The sequence below is a fragment of the Halichoerus grypus genome, chromosome 4, assembly GCF_964656455.1.
Source record: "Halichoerus grypus chromosome 4, mHalGry1.hap1.1, whole genome shotgun sequence".
Lineage (NCBI taxonomy): Eukaryota > Metazoa > Chordata > Mammalia > Carnivora > Phocidae > Halichoerus > Halichoerus grypus.
This window is the reverse complement of record NC_135715.1, coordinates 23,288,983-23,311,508: the sequence shown is the minus strand read 5'-3', so window position 1 is coordinate 23,311,508 and position 22,526 is coordinate 23,288,983. Positions and strand designations below refer to the sequence as shown.

General features: G+C 33.2%; 1 protein-coding gene across 4 annotated transcripts in view; it reads right to left on the bottom strand.

Annotated features, from left to right (window-relative positions):
• The window catches only part of LOC144381465 (uncharacterized), a 68,071-nt gene extending 45,948 nt beyond the window's left edge, over window positions 1–22,123 (bottom strand). Inside the window, exons 1-5 of one of the 4 annotated variants that reach the window (XR_013446706.1) lie at window positions 21,857–22,123; window positions 15,064–15,261; window positions 8,954–9,004; window positions 3,493–3,706; window positions 42–394 (exon numbers count right to left, since the gene is read on the bottom strand). Coding sequence is in view for 2 of the 4 variants with exons in the window: in XM_078069960.1 (XP_077926086.1) it covers window positions 3,493–3,706; window positions 8,954–9,004; window positions 15,064–15,230 (432 nt within the window). In the remaining 2 variants the exon portion in view is untranslated. Of the gene's footprint in view, window positions 1–41; window positions 395–3,492; window positions 3,707–8,953; window positions 9,005–15,063; window positions 15,262–21,856 lie in introns of those variants that run through there. The other 3 variants (XR_013446707.1, XM_078069960.1, XM_078069961.1) reach the window with 3 other exon arrangements.
• Between the last annotated feature and the right edge of the window lie 403 nt (window positions 22,124–22,526).

Sequence of the window (22,526 nt, the reverse complement as noted above, 5' to 3'; positions counted from 1 at the left end):
CAAAAAATAAATAAAAAAATAAAAATTACATAAAGAGGATGAAATGTGTAACAGAATAAGTTTTAATATTTGCCAATTAGTTTTTTCATAGATACATTTTAAGTAAAGATGTTTAACATATCTAATGCAAAGCGGAGTATGTTATTTTGTATTTTAAGAAGCAGATGTATATTTTCCAAAATAATAGAAATACCAATAGAGAGCTATCCATTTAAGAAAGAATGCATTATTGGGGCACCTGGGTGGCTCAGTCGTTAAGCGTCTGCCTTCGGCTCAGGTCATGATCCCAGGGTCCTGGGATCGAGCCCCACATCGGGCTTCCTGCTCGGCGGGAAGCCTGCTTCTCCCTCTCTCACTCCCCCTGCTTGTGTTCCTTCTCTCGCTGTATCTCTCTCTGTCAAATAAATAAATAAAATCTTAAAAAAAAAAAAAGAAAGAATGCATTATTGTGCTTAAAACAGATAAAGGAATTTTCTTTCATGAAGTCAATGCCTTTGGAAGGAGGCCAAGAGTATGACAGAACTAGAAATGAATATTTGAACCTCTGACATCATAGGGTCTCCATTCATTATATAGAATTTCCTGCCCCAAACTGTGTAAATTAGGAGAAACTGATCCACAAAGATAGCTTGTATATGGATGTTTTCTTGTTGAAATTTAAAGTAATTGACAAAATGAGAGAGATTATTTGTTCAATAGAACAGGTACTTTATTTTTTTTAAGATTTATTTATTTATTTTAGAAAGAGTGTGTGAGCAGGAACAGGGGCAGAGGGAGAGGGAAAGGGAACAGACTACACACTGAATGGGAAGCCTGACGCGGGGCTCAGTCTCAGGACCCCATTTTCATGACCTGAGCCGAAACCAAGAGTTGGATGCTTAACTGACTGAGACACCCAGGTGCCCTGAACACAAAGTACTTTAAAATTAGGCACAATGGATGACTATAGTTCTAAATCTGACCCCCAAAATGGGATGGCCCAATATTTAAATAGCCCTTGACTTGTTAAAGGAAAGATGTCTTTGTCAAGATTAAATATAAATGAAAGGCCCCACTTTAAAGCAGTGGACATTGCTTTTAAAAAAGATGATACTAATAGTGATTCTCAAACATCCTCTTTATTATAATACTATAATAGAGTATTATGTCAATTAATATCAAATGATCTTATTAGGTCCTTTAGAAGAGATTATCCATTGCATCATTTTAAGCTTCTCTTACTAAATACATTTCCTTATTTGGAAGTATGTTAACTTATCTTTACAGAAAAAAGAACACATTCCAGCTAGTCTCCATGCTTCATCACATGTATATTTTCTCACTGTGAAGTCTTTACAGAGTACGGTTTCAGTAAAGCCACCATGGATCATTACACTAAAATATCTTCACAAAAGTAGCTAATATCTAATTGAAACTGACTCCTTGTATGAGTTAAAAGCCTGAGGGTGAAAATAAATGATTGCTGTGAAAGACTTCTTTATTCTGTAATCTAGAAAATGCAAGATTAGTAAACCACAGAGGGTTAATTTACACAAAGGAAAGATCACTGATTCACATCTACTCCATATACATTTGCTTTGGGTCTAATACAGTCTTATCAATAAATTATAAAGTTGATAATTTGATAAGAACCTGCTATTTGCACCAGGAGAATATGATCCAATTCATTCCAAAGAGTGAAGCTACACTTGGGGAAAGTCTGCTCAGCAGACAGGTATAGCACTCATTCCGTGGTTCCTGTACTGAATTAGTTTGCCGTAACCAAAGCAATACGAAAAATGATCATGGGCTCCAGCTTTCCTTAATACCTTTCTATCTGTGCTAATACATTTCAACTTACATCTATATTCTGATATATGCTATCATTGTGGCATTTCTCTTTCTCCTTTTGGAGTTGTAACCATAGGAATTGTTTGAATGTAAGTAACATGTCATAGATACATTTGCCTAGTACACTCACTTATTTCTGACATTTTTTTTTATTTCTGACATTTTAAAAATACATATATAATTCATTATTTTAAATTTTATTATAAATATACTATGTTGTAACAGTTAACATTTATTTAGTTGCAAATAACCAAAAATTACTTCCAATAGGCTAAAGTATTTTATAGAAAATTATAAGACTTTCTTTCTACACATAGAAGCAGGGCATGCATCAGGGATTGGAAATTCAATCAGAATACAAAGAATTCTGTCTCATTTTCTGTGTCTCTGTCACTCATTTTTTCTTTCCTTTTCCCTCCCTTTCCTTTTTTCTCCTTTTCTTCTCCTTATCAAAACTGATCCTCTAAACATAAGATTCTAATGTATTAAGAATTAGAATCAAGAGCAAACTTTTACTGAAATTAGCATGGAATTTGACACAAATTTTAAGCCAGAAATCTATAGGAATATATAATATTGGTTGATATAAACCTTAATATATAACACAAGGTAGCTTATTAATCACAATAAAATTTTCCTTAGAAATACTGATTTTCACATATGCAGAAGTCACATTTTTTGGCTATTTTATGTAATGCAAAAAACATCTAAAAGTTTTCCTTTTTTCTAATTGATTCTCTTTCATCTAAAAGTCAGAAATTGCCTAGTGTAAATCAGCTGACTGGATTAATGACAGACTGTGTGCTTCTTTTTTTTTTTTAATAAGACATTAGCTTGATTTCAATATTATTAGGGACCTTTCAGCTCTAAATACAACACCAAAAAAATAATGATATATATTTCTTTATCATGGGGGAGATTAAAGCAAGAAAGTTCGCATGCGGCCACCCTACAAAGTAAAAATCAAAATAAAAAGTATTTGTATATTAAAATTATTACACTTTGTATAATATACCAACATATTAGAAAATCTGTTTTATATTAGCCATGTAACATATAATAGAAAACAAATTATCCAATTGTGAGCAATTAGCACTTTCATTTGGATACAGCTTGAAAAAAGCATAATCTTCTTTTCTTATAATGAGAGCTAAATCTTAGACATTATCATGAGTGCCACCAATCTGGCAACTTTCATGAGAAAGTCAATGATTTGAGTGTCAATTCTCTAAAAATATAGCTGAAACAAAATAACACATTAGCCACTCATGGATTAATGTAAATCATGATGCGGAGCTCAATCCCAGGACTCTGGGATCATGACCTGAGCAGGAAGGCAGATGCTTAACGACTAAGCCACCCAGGTGCCCCAGCTTCGTCTTAATTTAAATGCATCTTTTAAGGGATCTGTAAATCTTATATTTTATAATGTAATTTGTATTTCTCATTTCTGTAATCCCCTTAAAATTGTATTAGCAATAAGTATTGCAGAGAATATGGTTTGTATGTATGAATGAAATATGACTTACTATACTACTGGAAAGCTAAAATCAACATTTTTGGAATCATTAAAATCTACTGAATTTTAAATATGATTTAAATTTCCTCAATCAAATGAATTCAAGCTGCATTTAGAAGGCAACAGGGAGACAAAAGACATACTTGTTCTGATCTGATATGTTCACTGGGAAGCATGATTGTAAGGGTCACCTTCTGCTGGAGCTGATTAAAGCAGGTGAGGTATACTTCTGCTGCCAACAATGAGAGTGTCTTCATCGTGACATCTTTCTTTTGGTAGCAATTACTGACTATAGTAGCAGCTCTCTTGATAACCTGGTTCTGCAGTGCCGTGTTTGTTTCATATTTTGAGTCAACTCTGAAAGGTCAAAGTAACACTTATTTTCAACCTTCTAGATTATTCTGAAAGTCACTTAATTTATAGAATGCAAATGTTTTGTACTCTGATTAATTAAAACAAATCAACAAAAATGAGCACCCAGAATAATTACAGGTAATAAGTATCAATAAAATAGGAATCTAATATTGATTTTCTGATTTGCTTGAGTATGAAGGTATTAATAATCTACTCAGGATTAAGATGTGGGGTACTAGGATCCCATGGAATGTGGTGATACACTTTTAGGTGTGCTGCTGGAACCTATTACTGAATAACAAATAAGGCTGCCAAGAACCTTCTAGCTTTCCATCATCAAGAGATAATATTATCTTGTTGGTCTCTGCTTCAGGACGAGAAGCATTGCAAACAAGAAGCATTATGAGTTCCTAGTATTACCTTTCCTCAGATCAAGATAATATACAATATACGGGGAACCAGTCAAACATCAATAAGAAAAAAGCAATGCAGACGCCTAGGCTTTTGGAGCAAATCCACGTACACTTTAAGAAATAATTCTCATGGAAATAGATCTTCATTTGCTACTGAGATCTAACAGAGGTTTAATATTTGAAGTTGGGACATCAAAAGACAATTATTACTAAAACACTGTCATAAATTGGGTGTTGTCTGATCTACCTAGTCTAATTTCTGTCAGACTGCAGCACACATCTAGTGGAAGTTGGAAAAATTAGATCCTTCAAGCAGGTTCTAAAGGCACAAAGAATTGCTTGAGCTGGTGACTCATTTCCTAGTGCTCCTTCTTTTCACAGAACTGTCACTTTTGCCTCTACTCACATTAATGGCCTGTGGGTTATTCTCAACATCCAGATCATTGAATAACAAAATATTGAACTTCATTCAAAGGTAATTCTGCATGACATGTTGACACCAGGCAGTAGATTGTAGCTCAGTGCAGGGTGGTCAAGGCCCTGAGAACAATGTTCTATGCCTGATATGACATCTGTATAATAATCATGGATAGTAAATTTCATTGGACCATATCAATCATGGTATATATGACAATATGTTTTCATTGTAATAAATGTTTATACTGGGGGTGGATTTGCTACTGTCGTCCACCATACTTTTGACATTAGCACCACCGTGAAATACCAGAATATCTTCTTAATTACCATTGCATACCATACAATTTTCTTTCTTTTTTTTAGAGGGGGAGGGGCAGAGGGAGTAGGAGAGAAAATCTTAAGCAGGCTCCACATCCAGCACAGAGTCTGATGCGGGGCTTGATCTCACAATCTTGAGATCATGACCTGAGCCAAATTCAAGGGTCAGACACTTAACCAACTGAGCCACCCAGGTGCCACCATACAATTCTGTTTCTGAACAAAAAACTCATTTTACAGAAAAAGACATCAGACAATGGGATGATTTCATGGGAAGGTTAACTGATTTTGTCATGTTTCTCATGGAGAAGTAACAACAGGTCTCAGAGTGAATGGAATGGACTCTAGAAGACTCGGGCAGCCAGCTGGGAGATAAACCTTGCAACTTTAAGCTGCTGTACCATAAGATTTGCTATATCCTTTGATGTAGTAAACATTTCTTTGTGCTGTTTCTCCCATTGTTAGAACATATGGGTCCAGAAACTACAGAGTAATAGGTAGAAGTGGGAGTGTTACCAGTTACTAGTGTAACTACAAACTTCTAAAATTTTTACTTCCATCCTCTATACCTTGAGCCTCTGTTGTTTAGAATCTTAATTTCTAAAGGAAAAAGATTCTACTGGGGGCTCAACAACATTTCCAATAAATTGAACATTTCAAACTGCCACCTAGCCATTTTGGACTTCCTATGACCCAGGAAAAACAAGAAAGAAAAAAAAGGAATTATTGTGTGAACTAGATCACAATTTTAAAGGGGAAAAGAGCCAGTGCAAAACAACGTGGGCAAGAAGGTATATGTGTACATTGACAACTGCAAACACTTTTAGGACTGTGGTCTCAGTGATAATTCTGAAACAACACAATATGGGAAGAACATGAAGGCTCAGATATTTCAGGAAAAAGATTGGTGTTGTACCATGGTAAAGAACCTTGTCCAGAGGAGAAGCTGTCTTTGAGAAAAGGAAATATGAAATGTATAATGAGGGATGAAAATATAGTTTTCTAAATCTTTATATACTTAATAAGATAGCTTAAAATGTGCAAGGCCATAATCAATAGAACTAAAAGGATAAATAAACTAATTATAAAGCATAGTAAATGACTTTAACACACCTCTCTCTCAAAAGGCAAAAGAACAAGTATACAAATAAATTTCTAGTTAATATAAATAACAAAATAAACAAGTTTGACATAATTGACATATATAAAATGCGGCATTCAATAACTGCAGAATACATTTTCAAGAATGCTTGCAACATTTATAAAGTTCTAGTTCATACATAAAGCCACTTAAACAACTTAAAAATGATCAAAATTATTAAGAGTATATTCTCTGATCATAGTAACATTATGTTAAATAATAAAATAAAACTAGAAAAATGCTAACAATTTGAAAATGAAGTAACACACATCTAAATAACCCAAGGTCAAATATAAGGTCATACTAGAAACAAGAGCATATTTTGACCGAGAGATAATAAAGACATGACATATCAAGTATTGTGAAATGCAGTTAAGCAATGTTTAGAAGAAAATGTAAACCAGCTAAAATTCAATGATTTAAGCTGCATTTTTATGAGCAAAAAAAAATACAAATCAAACCTAAGGATATTAAAAATGTATATGATAAAGATAACAATAATTCAATGATATGGAGAACAAAGGTGAACTAAAGAAAGCAAAAATAAATGTTGGTGTTTTGAAAGATTAATAAAATTCATGAACTACTAGCTAGAACTTAGGTAGAAAAGAGAGAGAGAGAGAAAACACAAGTTACTAACATTAGAAATAGAGAAGAATAAATCAACAGAGACCACAGAGGTATCAAAAATGTTAATATTACTCTAAAATGTAATTAAATCAATAAATTTGATATGTTGGGTAAAATAAACCAAAGCCTAAAAATAGCACCATTTAACACAGGTGATCAAAAAAATAAGAAAAGATGGGGCGCCTGGGTGGCTCAGTCGTTAAGCGTCTGCCTTCGGCTCAGGTCATGATCCCAGGGTCCTGGGATCGAGCCCCGCATCGGGCTCCCTGCTCAGCGGGAAGCATGCTTCTCCCTCTCCCACTCCCCCTGCTTGTGTTCCCTCTCTCGCTGTGTCTCTATGTCAAATAAATAAAATCTTAAAAAAGAAAAAAAAAAAAGAAAAGAAACTAATTTATAATCTTAGATGTCAGGATAGCAGTTATTCTTGCAGAAAATAGTACCTAGCTGGGACTCCCCAGGGAACGGCTCAAAATGTGGATATGTTATGTTTCTTGGTATTTTGGGTCCCTAAACCCAGTTCCAACGTGTGTGGGGTGGGGGGAGGAGCAGGCCACATAACACCAAACAATTCTTGGATGTCACCAGGGTGTTTAGGAATTCAACTCAATTCTGGCACCATCTACAGAAGGACACCATCATATTCCACAGGTTAAGAGCTCAATCCTACAAGACTGCGCACCACCCAACTTCAGATGCCAGTCTCAAGCTCAGGCTGTTACCTGTGCTTCTGTTCCTACAACCTCCTCCCAGAGTAGACTAATTTGCTGGAGTAGCTCACAGAACTGAAAGAAATGTTTTACTTACTGGATTTTCAGTTTGGTATGAAAGGACCAGTCAGGAACAGCCAGATGGAAGAGATGCATAGGGCAAAGTGTGGGGAAAGAGTGGTGGGGTTTCTGTGCCCTCTTCAGGGCACCATTCTCCCAGCACCTCCTCGTGTTGACTAACCAGGAAGCTCTCCACACCCAGTTTTTGTGGGTTTTTATGGAGGCTTCATTATATAGGCATGACTGATTAAATAATTGAGCACTGATGATTGATTCAACCTTCAGCCCCTTTCCCTCCCCAGAAGACAGGGGTGAGACTAAAAATTCCTAACTTCTTGGGGCGTCTGGGTGGCTCAGTCGGTTAAGCATCTGCCTTCAGCTCAGGTCATGATCCCAGGGTCCTGGGATCAAGCCCCACATCTGGCTTCCTGCTCGGCGGGGAGCCTGCTTCTCCCTTTCCCCCAGCTGCTCCGCCTGCTTGTACTCTGTCTCTCTCTCTCTCTTTCTCTCTGTCAAATAAATAAATAAAACCTTTAACAAAAATAAAAATTAAAAAAAAAAAGTTCCAGCCTTCTAATCACATGGTGGGCTTCTCCAGTGTGGTTGGTTCTTTAGGTGAGGGCATTCCAAAAGTCACCTTATTACCATAACAAAAACACCAATACCACTCTCCTCACAGGAAATTCCAAGTTTTAGGAACTTTGTGCCAGAAAAGGGGACAGAGACCAAATAATGCCATTAGTTTCAGAAGTTTCTTTGCAAATTTAGAAGTTTCTTCATATTCACTGTTCCTTTTCTTGATCGTGTCAAATCTACTGATGAACCTATTGAAAGCATTCTTCATTTTTGTCACTGTGTTTTTTATTCTGAATGGTTCTTTTCTAGTCTTTCTTAAACTTCCCATCTCTCTCTTTGTTACTTATCTACTCTTGCATATTGTCTACTATTTCCATCAGAGCGCTTTAGCATATCAATCAATCGTTTAAACCTCTCTGATAGTTCTAACATCCGTGTCATATCTGAGTGTGTTTCTCATGATTGCTTTGTCTCCTCAAACTGTTTTTTTCACACACGTATATATATACTATATATAGTACTAGGAACTAAGCGTGAGGATTTATGTTAATCTGGATAGGAGTTCAACTGTGCTTAATATTTTTGTCTCTACTTTGACTTTGTGCTTCTCTTAATTACTCTTCTTCAGGGGAAGTCTGCCTTGCAACTCAGGTATAATTCTTGTTATTATACTGGAGTCCTGTTGGTGTGGTGGTAAAATCAGGGGCAAGGGGAGTATTCTATAATCCTCTGATTAAATTTATAACTGATAATATATTACAATAAATAAGCCACAGCATATCATTGTTTTGTTGGGAAAAATGCATAAAAGTTAACTATTAAAATATGGCAGCTTGCAAATCTTATGCTTCTCTAGTCAAGATAAGCACTATTAAATTTTTGAAAAAGAAGAGCTCAGTGTACCTTGGAATAATTAAAGAAGACTTATCAGTCCTTGGAATAATAAGTCCTTACTCAGTGTACCTTGGAATAATTAAAGAAGACTTACCGAATCTGAAGGATGAATGGAAATAAAACAATCAGAGGCATTCTGTATGATCTAGAAAGGAAATGTATAAGGAATGTTGGTTGAACTGTCTTTAGTGAGTTCAGCTTGGTTTAAAAGACTCATAAAAAAGAAAATGTAAATCCTCTTTAAAAATATGACATTTGGCCAGTTACTGAGAGGTTCAAACAGATGTTAGAGAAATTTTACTCTTTCAGGAAGCACTAATCTTTGAAGATATTTGAGCAAGTGAGTGCCAACATGAAAGCTGTATGTAAGGCTAAATAAACACATGTTCGCCTCCAAAGATAATTTTCTTTGAGATTTCCAGAAAAGAATACTGACCCCAAGAAGATTTCAGAGTCCTTAATACAATAACAATTAATCTGAAAACTTTGTTAACACATGGAATCTCCCTTGGAAATTTTTAGATTGTTATTTCTCATGAAAGCCTGTTCTCCCTTCCATAAGCTTTATCTTTTAATATTTTGTTTAAAAATACTTACCAGCTGTTCCACATTTTCTTTCACAGACCTCTACTTCGATACCCAAATGCCTACAAGATCTTGTGCGGACTCCCGATTTTATTCTCGTCATTAATTTTATCACTCAGGCCTCTTAAAACTTTCCCATTCTCCCACACAAGAACTGCCATGGTGTTATTCCTCCCTCCATTGTATTGTTCTTGCTTTCTACAGCTAACTCAGATTTCCTTCTCTACATTCATTAGGGGCTACCCCCATCAGATCTTTCTGTAATTATTGGGCATCTTAGTGGACATTTATATTTCAACTTCAAGACTGTATCCTATTGTTTATTTAGCTTATTTCCAGAACCTCACTGTGATTATGACATCTTTACAATGGTAATTTCACAAATTTTTTTTAATAAGCTTTATATTCTCTCTGGTAGATGGAAAATACAGTTGGCTGGAGGTTTTCAATCTGAAAAAATATGTGTGACTTCTAATTGGAGAAATATGTTATGTCAATTATCTATTATTATAATAATTATTATTATTATTACTGTATCATCCACCTAAGAGCACATAATGGAGTAAAAAGTCTTTGGTGATACACTGTTTAGTACTTTATTTTTGGCTATTAAGAGAACATAAAAAATATACAACATAAAATTGGTATTTGAACAGATAAATTTGTTTGTGAAATGGTAGGCTTTAATTAAAGCTGCGTAATAAGTAATGTTACAGCCATAGTACAAAAAATTTGTCTTCCAAGATTACATTATTAACATGTTTTATAAACCTTACGTGGTTTATACAATGCTAATTAAAGTGTAATGAAGTAATGTTATCAAAACATGACCAATGTTTCCAACTCAAAAACAACTTACAGAAGATCCATTTCATAAAATGATATAAGTAAATTACTTGTCTGTAGTACTCACATAGTGTATGCACATTAGAATTTAATGAGAAACATTTACATGGGATTTAAATGTTGCATTTATTAAAATCATATTTAAACTCTGAATCAATTTGGACTGTAGCTCATATCTATTTTTCCCTACAAATATCTTTAATAGAAGAATTGTGTTTTGATCTTCTAGGGAATCAGTTTACATTCACTTACATAAAACACTGCATTCTTTGGAAAGATACAGTTATTACTGATCTACTATGCTTGAGGGGAAGGAATCTGTATTAAGCTAGCAGACATGAGATTCAAGAACATTAAGCCAAAACGTCAAAAGTGAAAAAAAAAAAAAAGCAAATGATCAATGGCTGAGGAATAGAAAATAAAGCATCTAATCCTTTCAAGTGTTACTAGCAGAGTTTGTTTCCTTTTTCTTTGTTTTTGTCCACCAAAATATTAGTTACAATTACCTAGTGCTTATTAAAAAACACCGTCCTAGATTCAGTAAATGTTGCCATTATTATTTCCTTCCAAGATATTCATAAGCTTTCCTAAAAAGCTTGTTCAATTGTATCCATCTTTTATAAAAGAAAAAAAAATAAGCAGATGTTGGCTTTTTGTTTGATGAGTTTTAATATAGTTCACTCTTCTTAGACTCCTTTAAAGTATTTAATCTGGGAGAGATCAAAATTCCAAACAACATGTAAATTTAATTAAATTTAAAAAAATTACATCTCATTTAGGTTTTCTGTATAATTTGGAATGGAATCTTTCTGTCCTGTATGTGTACTAATTAGCTAAAGAAAAGAGGAATTAGAAACATCATTTCCTGAAGTGTGTCTCACAGATCAATCATCTTTAGAAAATTTTATGCTTCATCATCTTCTGTGAGTCACAGTCGCTTTAGAAAAAGAAAAGGCTTTAGAAAATGTTAACTTTTTAACTCTGAATTTTTCAAACTTTTTTCAACATGAAATCAATTTCCATGAAATAATTTGAACATCTTAAGCATCATTGCTCCCACGAAATACTACTTTGCGGCCATGTCAAAAAATGTAGAAATATCAGTGATAACATACTCTAACCTCTTTATCATATATGAGAGAAAAAATAATTGCCAAAAAGTAAAGGGCCTTGCTTGAGCTTAGAAGCAGAATCAGGAAAAAGGATTTTGCTTCTCGTTCGCACTCCAGTGTGGGGGTAGGAAAACAGGTATTATATACTGGCTTAAAATAATACTGAAAATCAGGCGCTTGGGTGGCTCAGATGGTTAAGCATCTGCCTTTGGCTCAGGTGATGTTCCTGAGGTCCTGGGATAGAGCCCCACATGCTTCCCCCTCTCCCTCTGCCTGCTGCTCCCCGTTTGTAAGCTCTCTCTAATAAAAAATAAAACAGTCTTTAAAAAAATTAATACTGAAAATCATATCTATTTGCATTCATTTGATCAATTGCTATTTTGTAGATGTATGTTATTAATGAGTACTTACTCAGACATGATCTTTATACATTCTGTAGTTGTCAAAAATGCTTTTAAACAACAAAAAGTAAAAAAAAAAAAATATGTAATTTAATAAAATATTGAATAATGAAGATAACTTGATATAGGCTTTTAAAAATATTTGTTTAGCTTAGAATAAACATGATGGCATCCTCATATTAAGTATTTAATAGATGTTGACTAGGTCACTACATGGATTTTGACCTCATTCTACCTTAATACTTTATCATTTTGACTCAGTAATATATACCTCAATAACCCACAAATTCTTAAAATAAGGCTGATAGCTTCAAAGTCTGATTTTGTTTAGATTCTTGCTCTTACCTGGAGAGATAACTTTCTGACATTTAATTTTATGTTTTTTAATATAGGGTTAATGATATCTCCCTTACAGTTTGTAATGAAGCTTAAATGAAGTAATATATGTGAAACACTTGGTTTATGCCTCAGAAATGGTGTCTATTATCATAATAATGAAATTTCAGGACTAAAATACTTTTATTACCATCTAATTCAATCCTTTCATTTTACAGATGTAGAAACTATCTTAAAAAGCTGGGGGTGATTAAGATTACAAAGCAAATGCATAATTTGCTTTCCTGATTTGGGTTCTTTGTGATTTCTTAACTGTTGTACCATTTGTTTGCTCATAGTTCTTAATCCTCCTTTTAAATACCCTTTGAATTTTTAGAAACTCATAGAGATCAAGAAGACTTCATAAATAAGAGAAAAATCTCTAATTATAGAGTTGAGGGTACAAGATATATATATTTGGTTATCTCAGAACTCTCTAACACACCTTAAAATTAAAAACTGCCTAGACCATTCATAAATGCAGCTGTGCAAATACATAATTACTTTCTATTAACTGGAATAATCTAATTAACAGTTCTCCATTATCTTTACACCATAACACACCCCTAGTTACAACATCTTTCAAGGTAATGATTTGTGTGTGGGGGGTGGGGGGACAGTGGGATTTGGGGAGAGTGGAGGAAAGAGTACTTAAGCTGTATCAGGTTCAGAGAATAAAAGCATGGGAGCTTTTGTCCACCTTCTTTCTTAGATATGGTTGTAGTTATTTTTTTGCTTGTTTGTTTTGTTTTTATATATAATTAGGGCAAAGGAAGTATTATATGGTTAATATGCAAAATGCTAAAGAGAAAAAAAAAACAACTTCTTTAATTTACTTAAAGTTTCCTTAGGTGACACTTGTTAGTCTTTAAATAATTTTTATTTATTTTTATTTTTTTAAAGATTTTATTTATTTATTTGAGAAAGACAGAGAGAGACAGAGAAAGAGAAAAAGCATGAGCAGAGGGGAGGAGGAAGAGGGAGAGGGAGAAGAAGAAGCAGACTCCCCGCTGAGCAGGGAGGCCAATGTGGAGCTCCATCCCAGGACTCTGAGATCATGACCTGAGCCAAAGGCAGACGCTTAACTAACTGAGCGACCCCAGGTGTCCCTGTCTTTAAATAATTTTTAGAAATTAATTTTAATTTACCAGTAGACTTTTTACTTTACCACTTTGTATTATTTGTTTTCGTGGTTGCTCAAGAAACTACAGTATACATTCTTAACTTTTCACAATCTACTCATAATTATTTTTGTACTACTTCACCTAAAATTCAGAAAACCTACAATTGTGTAATTTTGTTACCTCTCTACCTTTATGCTACAATTGCTATTATGAATTTTATCATTATAAATCTACAAGATGTTAGACTTTTTCTTTTAAATGGCCATATGTATTTAAGCTCTTCAATCTTTCCGTAAAATCTTAATTTTCATATGGTCTCATTCAGCATGATAACATATTTTGTAGGTGTACTGGCAACAGACTTTCTTAATTTTTTTATTTAGTTTTCAGTTTTTTGATTAGCTGCAAAAGTCTTTATTTCTCTTATATTTTTTAGGGATGTTTTTACTGGGTATTTTTTCCTTTGTAGCAGTTTACTTGAAATGTTCTTAAACAAGGTTTATTTTGTAATTTTCCTGCTTGAAGTTCACTGAACTTTTAAATCTTAAAATTATGTCTTATGTCTCATCTGAGGAATTTCAACTATTATTTTTTAAGTGTATCCTTTTTTATTTTGACCCCCTTTTTTATTTGTAAATTTAGTAAAGTTGAAAAAATTGATTAAAATTACAAAATCTATATTGTGTCCCTTTACTAAGTGTACAATGAATATGAAATGATTGTTATGAAAGTGGCCTTCATTGGCAACTATATTGAAACAGTATTTTAATTGGTTGAATATCGTTTCAAAACCATATATATAGATGACATGCATGGCAACATTTTAAAAACAATGATTTTTTTTCTCCTTTTTGTCTAAATTTATATTTTTCTTCATCTAATGCCAATGGTATGAGTAACTTTCAATAACCAATTATTGCATAGACAATTCAACTACATGTGGAAATGGTTCACATATAAGAATTTTCTAGGGACTCCTGGGTGGGGTGGCTCAGTCGGTTACGTGTCTGCCTTCAGCTCAGGTCATGATCCCAGGATCCTGGGATCAATCCCCACATCGGGCTCCTTGCTCAGCGCGGAGCTGCTTCTCCCTCTGCCTGCCGCTTCCATTGCTTGTGCTCTCTCTCTGTTTCTCTCTCTGACAAATAAATAAATAAAATCTAAAAAAAAAAGAAAGAATTTTCTAAAATTTAATTTTAGTCTTTTCTTCCTTCAAATGTGTTCCTTATAATGTAGTTTTAATCAAAGTATACAAATGACTTTGTATCCTATTATAAAGAAATTGTTTCTGGGCTAATGGTTATAGTAAAACTTCAGCAAAATATCAGAACAAAATGGAATTTAAGAAAAATTAAAAATCCATCCAAATTGATTTCTCTGCCTCTTTTTACTATCCCAAATACTTCCAGTGACAATTGGTCATCCAAACTTGTAATTCTGAAAGTCACTCTTAAATTTTCCATTTTCTTTGCTCTCCATAGTAAGTCCTATGATTCCTCTTCACAAATGTAGTTCATATTCAAATGGGAACTATATTAAATAATTATTGTGATAGATTATCTTAGGTACTATAATTGAAACATATATATATATATATATATATATATATATATATATATATACATATACACACACCCATATAAAAATATAGCACCAAACAATGCTTGGCATAAAGATACAATGATAAACAAAGGTGAAAACGATCAATTATAAATGGAATTATGATCAAGGATGGCAGAACAAAGAGATTAATAGACGTACCTTAGATATAGAAGTTCATTCCAGGGATCCCTGGGTAGCTCAGTCAATTGGGTGTCCAACTCTTGATTTTGGCTCAGGTAAATGATCTCAGGATCATGGGATGGAACCTCAAGTCGCTGAGCACGGAGTCTGCTAGTCCCTCTCCTTCTGCTTCTCCCCGCACTCATGCTCTCTCTCTCTCAAGTAAATAAATAAAATCTTAAAAAAAAAAAAAGTTCATTCCAGTTTGAGGGGACACCAGCACATACAAAAGCCTGGAGTCATGGAATGGGATATTTCATTTAATTAAGTCTATATAATTTGTTATGACAAGCAGAAGGGTTAATAATAGGCTCTGTGTTTAAAATTATGGGAAGGAGAAAGTCATATTGTCCTATAAAATTATGTGAGATGAAAAGTTACTAAAATGTTAAAACACTTTGGTGATATGCTTCTGTAAGATTTTTTAAGTGTTTTGATTCAGAGAGTATAGGGCAGGTTAGAAGGGGTTTCTAATAATCTCAACAAGACAATATAGAAGAGATTATTGCTTTAGTCCTAGAGTGAAAAGATGGATTTAAGCAGTAACAGTGCTGATTCAAAGAAAGCAATAAGTGTGAGAACTATAAGGAGAATACTGGAAGAATATATCAAAAATTAAATGCTACATAAAAGATAGACGCAGTCCATGTTTAATGTTAGACATATTTTCATGGTATTAGGAATAAAAAAATTAAAATATAGGATAACAAGATGGTAGTGAGGAAAACATGAATATATATTTTTATGAGATCGAATTGAGGGCCTGTGCTGGTCAGTATAGTGTAGGTGTAAAGTATAGGGTTTGTAATAAAACAACTATCAGATTAATTAACAAAAGCAGCAAGCCTTTCACTGTGTCACTTTTGGCAAATTACTAAATTTCTCTGAGCTAAATTTCCAATGTAAAATGGGACAATGATGTTATCTACTGATTCATTGATTGTGAGGATTAAATGATACATTATAAGAAAGGTGGTGTTTAGAATAGCACCAGGTCTATGGGAAACATTGATTAATGTTCAATAATATTATTATCTGCCAAAGACAAATTCCAACAGCTACCTCAATGTGTGGTAGGGTAAATGCACAGTATTATGTTTTGAAGCTGTCCTAGTCCCCAACATGTAACATTTTATACAAATAGTATCTGTAATCACTATACATGGGAAAATATCTAGATGGAGATGTAGTTGTCTAAATATGTCTGTAAAAGATCCATATTAGAAATATATTTTTGACATTCTATAGGTAGTTGTTTTAGAGAAACATATGCCTAGATTAAATCTCTCAGTGAGTAAGAAAACATGTTGATCAAAGGCAGAATCCTGAGTAAATACCAAAGTTTTAAGGGAAACAGAGCAAAGGTATCCGGTGGAAAAAAAAACTGGGTATTAGAAAGTTAGCATAGTGTACACCTGGATAAAAAGAAAATATTAAATACAGTACAATGTTTTTAAAAGGAACATAAGAAAGAATATCAGAGAAAAGTACCTGGCTTTCAGATGATTAGTTTTTTTTCTCTTCCTCTTTACTTTAAATCATATAATCCTAACAATGGTATAGTAAATTTGAAATATAGAACTTTATTTTTTTTAGAGTTACGATCAGTAAGAAATGTCAAGTTGGAAAAGTAACACTTTTATAACCTTTGATTTTGTAACACCTTAAAAATAGTTCAGTGTCTGTTTACTTTTAGAAAAAGAAGAGGAGGTGTAACTAAAATTTTACTTCATTTAATCCTTGGTTCCAAATAGTCATTTGATTGCCAAGAAAAGGAGCTCATTTTTCTTCCTTGGGACTTTGTGCTTCTCCTTTTTTTCTGGGAACATTTTAACAGTAGAAACTTTTTTGCAAATAAGAACTTTTGGTCATATTTTTCCTGAGTCTAATAAAGCAAACATTAAGGGAGAAAACTTTGAAATGAGTAAGATTAGAAAATAATTTCCAAAAATTTCTAGAAGTTATCTTTGGACTATAGAAAGCCCTTTGTGGGAAGTATGACAGTTTACATAAGCCACAATGTTGTTGTTGTTGTTGTTGTTTTTATTTGATATGAAAGGATTGCCTTATACAGTTGTAGTTGAAAAACAAAAGGCAAATCATTCCTTTGAATACCCAAATAAGATAGGTAATAGGAGTAGACAAGAATGAGTCACAGAATTTCACTCCATTTTATAGAAATGGGGGCCATTAGACAAAGATTATAGAAATTAAATTTAAATTTTGGGAAAATACTTGGGGCGTAGGTTAGAGTAAAATATGTGTGCCCAAGATTGAGGTCCATGCCATATCTCAGGGTACACAACAATAATAAAATCATTTACTTCCTATTCCGGTGCATGTACACAAATACTTTACTGATAATCTTAAAGATTATCTTCTAATGCTCTATATTTACTATATTTGACTTCATTGTTCAATATATCTTTCATTTATGAGAGTTTGTATATAATGTTATGTCTCTTTAAGCTTAACAAAGTGATAATAATTGTTAATAAATGGATTATTTGGATAATTGTTTTTATTTTTTCTTTGCTTTAAAGTTTGAAGCCATGCACATTTATAACGAGGAAGATCCCGCTGATGGCTTTTTTGAAGGATGTCTCACTGCAATAGAAATTAGGTCCCAATATCATACACTATTGAAAAAATTTTGGCTGACTATATACCTGGATTGATTGCCATGAGAAATGTTAGAAATTAAGTCATCACACTCATGGTGGTTTGTATTTTCAAAATTCTTCACAGTGTCCTGAATGGAGCTTTATATTCTCAAAATATGACCATCACTAAAATTAATTTTACGGAACAACAAATGTTATGTAAAGCCTAACCGTCATACCATTTAAAAAGCAAACATGAAAGTGATGTCAATGTACAAAGCACAGATGGTGACTGAGTGCCAAAATTTGAACTGATCTTTTTCAGTTGATCATGCATAATTTAATGTGTCAGTCAATTGAGGCCCTCAATAGAAAAAAAAAGAAAAGGAAAGGAAAAAAAAACAACTTGTGGGAGGTGATTGGAAATGAACTTCTTTGAGCCAATAGTAACAATAAGTAGACTACAACATAGCAGTTCAAAAATACTATGGAATGACTTTTCTGTCTATAGTTTTAGATTTTGAAATTCTGGATATTTTTCCATCCAAAGTGCCACAGAATTCAAAGAATATTAGGTGATTTTTATTCCTTTTGATGGAAGGTGTTTTTTGAGATTAAAGTATTTTTGTAATTGTCAAATACACAGATAAAAAATTTTAAAAGTTAAAAAAACATAACTGAGGTTTTTTAAAAGGATATAAAACCTTTATTGATGAAAATATTGATGGATGTGTATGAAGTGAAAATTTAGGAAATTTGTAGACATAGACACGCATTCCTTTAAGAATAACCAGTATTTTTTTTGTTTCAAGTAATGCAATTCAAACAATTTTCAAATTAAGTAAGTGAGATATGGACATTATAGTAAACATAGTAGTCCTTTAAAATTCTAATTTGCAAAGGTGCTTTAGATTTTTAAAAATTAAATTCACCTACTCTACTTACTGCTTTGCCAAACTGGCAGATATCTGCTGATGTAGCTTTACTCTTCTATCTAGGTTAATCCTACCATAAAGATAGTGTAATAAACTAGTGATATGTAGGTTCACATTTGTATAATTGTTTTTGAAAATTTTGAAACAAGAAAGAACAAAAGACTGCAATTGGAGCAACTGTACTTAGTAAGCCAATAAAGCAGTTATTCCATAAATACTTAAAAATATTAAATTAAAATTTAAAAACTATAGAAAATGCTTTATTAGCTCTATTAGATGAAGCAATTAGCTAAAAGCAGCACAAAGTTGCAGTGTAAGAAGTGTGCATTATAGATGGAAAAGTCCACAAAGAAGAGACTATTGAAAGCAGAGAACATTTAAATTCTCCCCGACCCCATCCTGAGCAAATCTGGAGGTGTGTGTAGCCCGTGGCCTAGAATGGGATAGCTCTTGTCATTGATCATTAGTAACTGTGGGAAATAATGAAATTTGGGGATTTGTAGCAGAACATGATTTGAACAATATGAAATTCAGATGCAAATATATATCACATGATATATTAAGGTTTTACTGTTACTTCAACAAAAACATAAAATAAAAATATGGCGTTTCATATTTACTGTAAATAATTACATTAAAAGATTCAGAGATGATAAACCAGAGATTCAAACCTGGAGACAGAGTATGAGGCTTCCACAATATTATATATTTTTTTCACTTTTCTGTAACTTCAGAACTGCCTTTGAAAAAATAGAAAAAATGCCAGCTAAGTGGTAAGAAAGGCTGAGGGAAGCAAAGAAGCAGCCACCCTTCCTCTTCTTTCCTTCTTTCATTTTTTCCCGTTTTGTCATGAAGCCACAAGAAGGAAAGACAAAGTAGAAGGCTCAGGGTGGGTGGTGCTTTGGAAATTTTGATGGCAAACATATAAAGTACATGTTCTTATGAGTTTTCAGAAATATTAATCCTTTATTTTAGCCATCTAAGGGTAGTTTATTTATTAAAATAAACTGACAATATCCAGAGTCTTTCAGTGTGCATTTGAAACCATAAACAATAAATATCAACATTAAAAAAAATTCTTAATGTCTTTGGAATGGTATAGTACATATATTCTTGTGCAGAATCAAATATACACTATGATAAAAAGTAACTTAATGGTGATATATGTTTAGTTATATATTGATATATACATATATATCAATAAATACACCCTCTTAAAGATTAAAACTAGGATATCAAAAGTAGTGAAAAAAACTTACAATTAAGAAAATTGCTTATATTTGCTTTACTCATTGATTTACATATATTTCTGATATCATTTTTTTTTTCTTTTTCACTCAGACAGCTATTACAATCTCAGGAAGATTCAGTTGTGAAGTTAAAGTAAAAATATTTATAATTAGTTTAAGTTTTAGGTTCATATTTGGATATGACATTGTAGCACCTACAATATATCTGTGCAGACCCCTGGCTATCGGATGTTAAAAATTATTATAAGAAAGCTCTGCATTCTCAACAGTTTTTTCTGCTCCCTAATATTAAGGATAATCAAAATTTGAATATAATAATTTCTGTTGAATAAAAAGTACCATATGTTACTAATTGGGAATATTTTCTCTATGACCTTGATTCTCTTTGGTGAGTGTACAATCTACATATCCTTTTTATATTACAAGGTATTTATCTCATACTTGCCATGATTATATATATTTTCTCAAACTAAGAATGCCTCATTAAAAGGAGCTTGCTATTACAGCATCAGAGCCATAGAAAAATCTGGCTTTTCTCTGATGTGCAGCCACCTAATATTTTTACCACAGTTTCCATGGCTACCTTTGTTTGTCCACTCTGTGAGCCACACCTATAAGGAAAAGCAAGTCCTAACCATAGGTCACATTGCATGTATGACATATTATCACAGGCTCCCTAAAGGCTCCAAAAATCTACTGTACAAACTGCCAACTTTGCATGCCTCTGTGCATCATTTTAAAAAAGAAAATTAGTATTATTAGTAGTAGGCTACAAGCACATTACACACCTACTATTGTGCAGAGCATCTGCATGTTTAATCTACCTTTTAAGAAGTTACTAAAATTATTGCCATTTTTCAGATGGGGAAATTGAGGCTAAGAAGTTAAATACTTGGTCAGATGACCCACCACTAGCAAGGAGTTGACATGGAATTTGAACCAGGTTTCTAAATTCAGAAGCTTTTATCCATCTTAATATATTGTGCCATTACATCATTTCTTATTAAACTATATTGTTAGTCAGAAAATGTTAGAGTTTCAATTAAATGAGAAAAAAACTAATAGAAAACAGAGTTTCTACTTTAGTAAGTAAAAAAAAAAAAAAACTATTAGAAATGATAAAGCATGAGGACAGCTGAGAATTTTTTTAGCTGAGGAGAATTTTGAGATAATCAGATCCAATTTCTTTAAGAAAAGATACTTATAATGAGAGATTATGAGTCTCTCATAATCACACAATAGCAAATATATTAGAACTGATACATAAATTAGAACTGATATTAAACTGACGTGTATCAGCTGTGGAACAAACAGGAACTATATTCTCTGTTCTTAGATTTATAATCACTCAATATTTTACTTTATTGGAGCAGTGGTAACTCTTGTGCGAATGCTCTAAGTATTGCCTTGCATTTGGCTTCTAATACACATCATGAGGAAATTTAATAAAAGTGAAAGGGTAGAAAACTCTAAGAATCAAGAGTGAAAAAAATGTATGCAGAGGAAGGAGAACCAAAGGCCATATTCTTTTCCTACACAATTTTATGGCAAACTTGGCCTGTTTGTTGACAAAAGCAGCATACATAATAGAATATGGTCACACTGCCTGATGGTTTAGTAGATTTGTTTGTATTTACTTCTAAATGTGACTGGTTTTCCTGCTGGAAACTGAAAGTAGAGTAGATGCTCCTTTCCTAATGAAGCCCTTTCTGTATCCTTAATAAGTAGAGCAGTACATTATAAAATGGATTGTGCATATTTCACAAAATAGGAATTGGACACAACAAACAATCAAATGAAAAATAAAGCCCTGCAAATGTGAGAAAATAGTTTAGGACAGATCCTAATAAGTGTTACCAGCAGAAATGCATTATTTTTAAGATCTTGTAGAGGAAGGAATCCACAGACTCTGACTGAGCACCAATCAAAAAAGAATATAGAAGAGGACAAGATTAGCAAGTGCATGGATTTACATTAAACTTACACGTTCTCTGTTTTCCCTCAGGAGACTTGAAGAATGGTATCAGAAGAGGCAGTGTAAATACCCACTACATTCCTCATGCTTTCTCTTCCCCTTCAGTAACCCACATTGAGGCCTCAGAGTGGCATGGTAGAACAGTATGGAATCACTGATGTGCCACGTGGATTAAATAGCTCTTAAATGTTGCAGAGTTCATGGTTAGATACACATAAGCAGGAAACAGACTTCTGTGGTTTAATTGAGTAAGAGTAGGATTGTTTGTTACCACATCATAGCTTACCACATGCGAATACAGTGAACTTACCCAAACCTTTTAATTGACTAACGAAAGTAAATAAAAATCGCTAAGAAGTTATCCTAGACATGGACAAACACTCTCTCTCAGAGGGGCTTGCTTCTATGGTTGAAAGTCGTGTGTTTGAAACTCAAACACTGAATAGGATTATAGCAACCCTACCTGGTATTAGACTTGTAGGCCAAAGCAGAAACTTACTGGAAACACTCTGCTCAAACAGAGAAACAAAAAAACAGAATTCTGAGTCCAACTCTTAATACCCAGAAGGAGCTGCTTTTAAGCTGATCCTGTATCTTCCAATGAAAATTATAATCATTGCCTAGTTTAAGGAGGAGACCCAGAGGATCTAGTTAATTACTTAAGGCAGGATTTTATGAA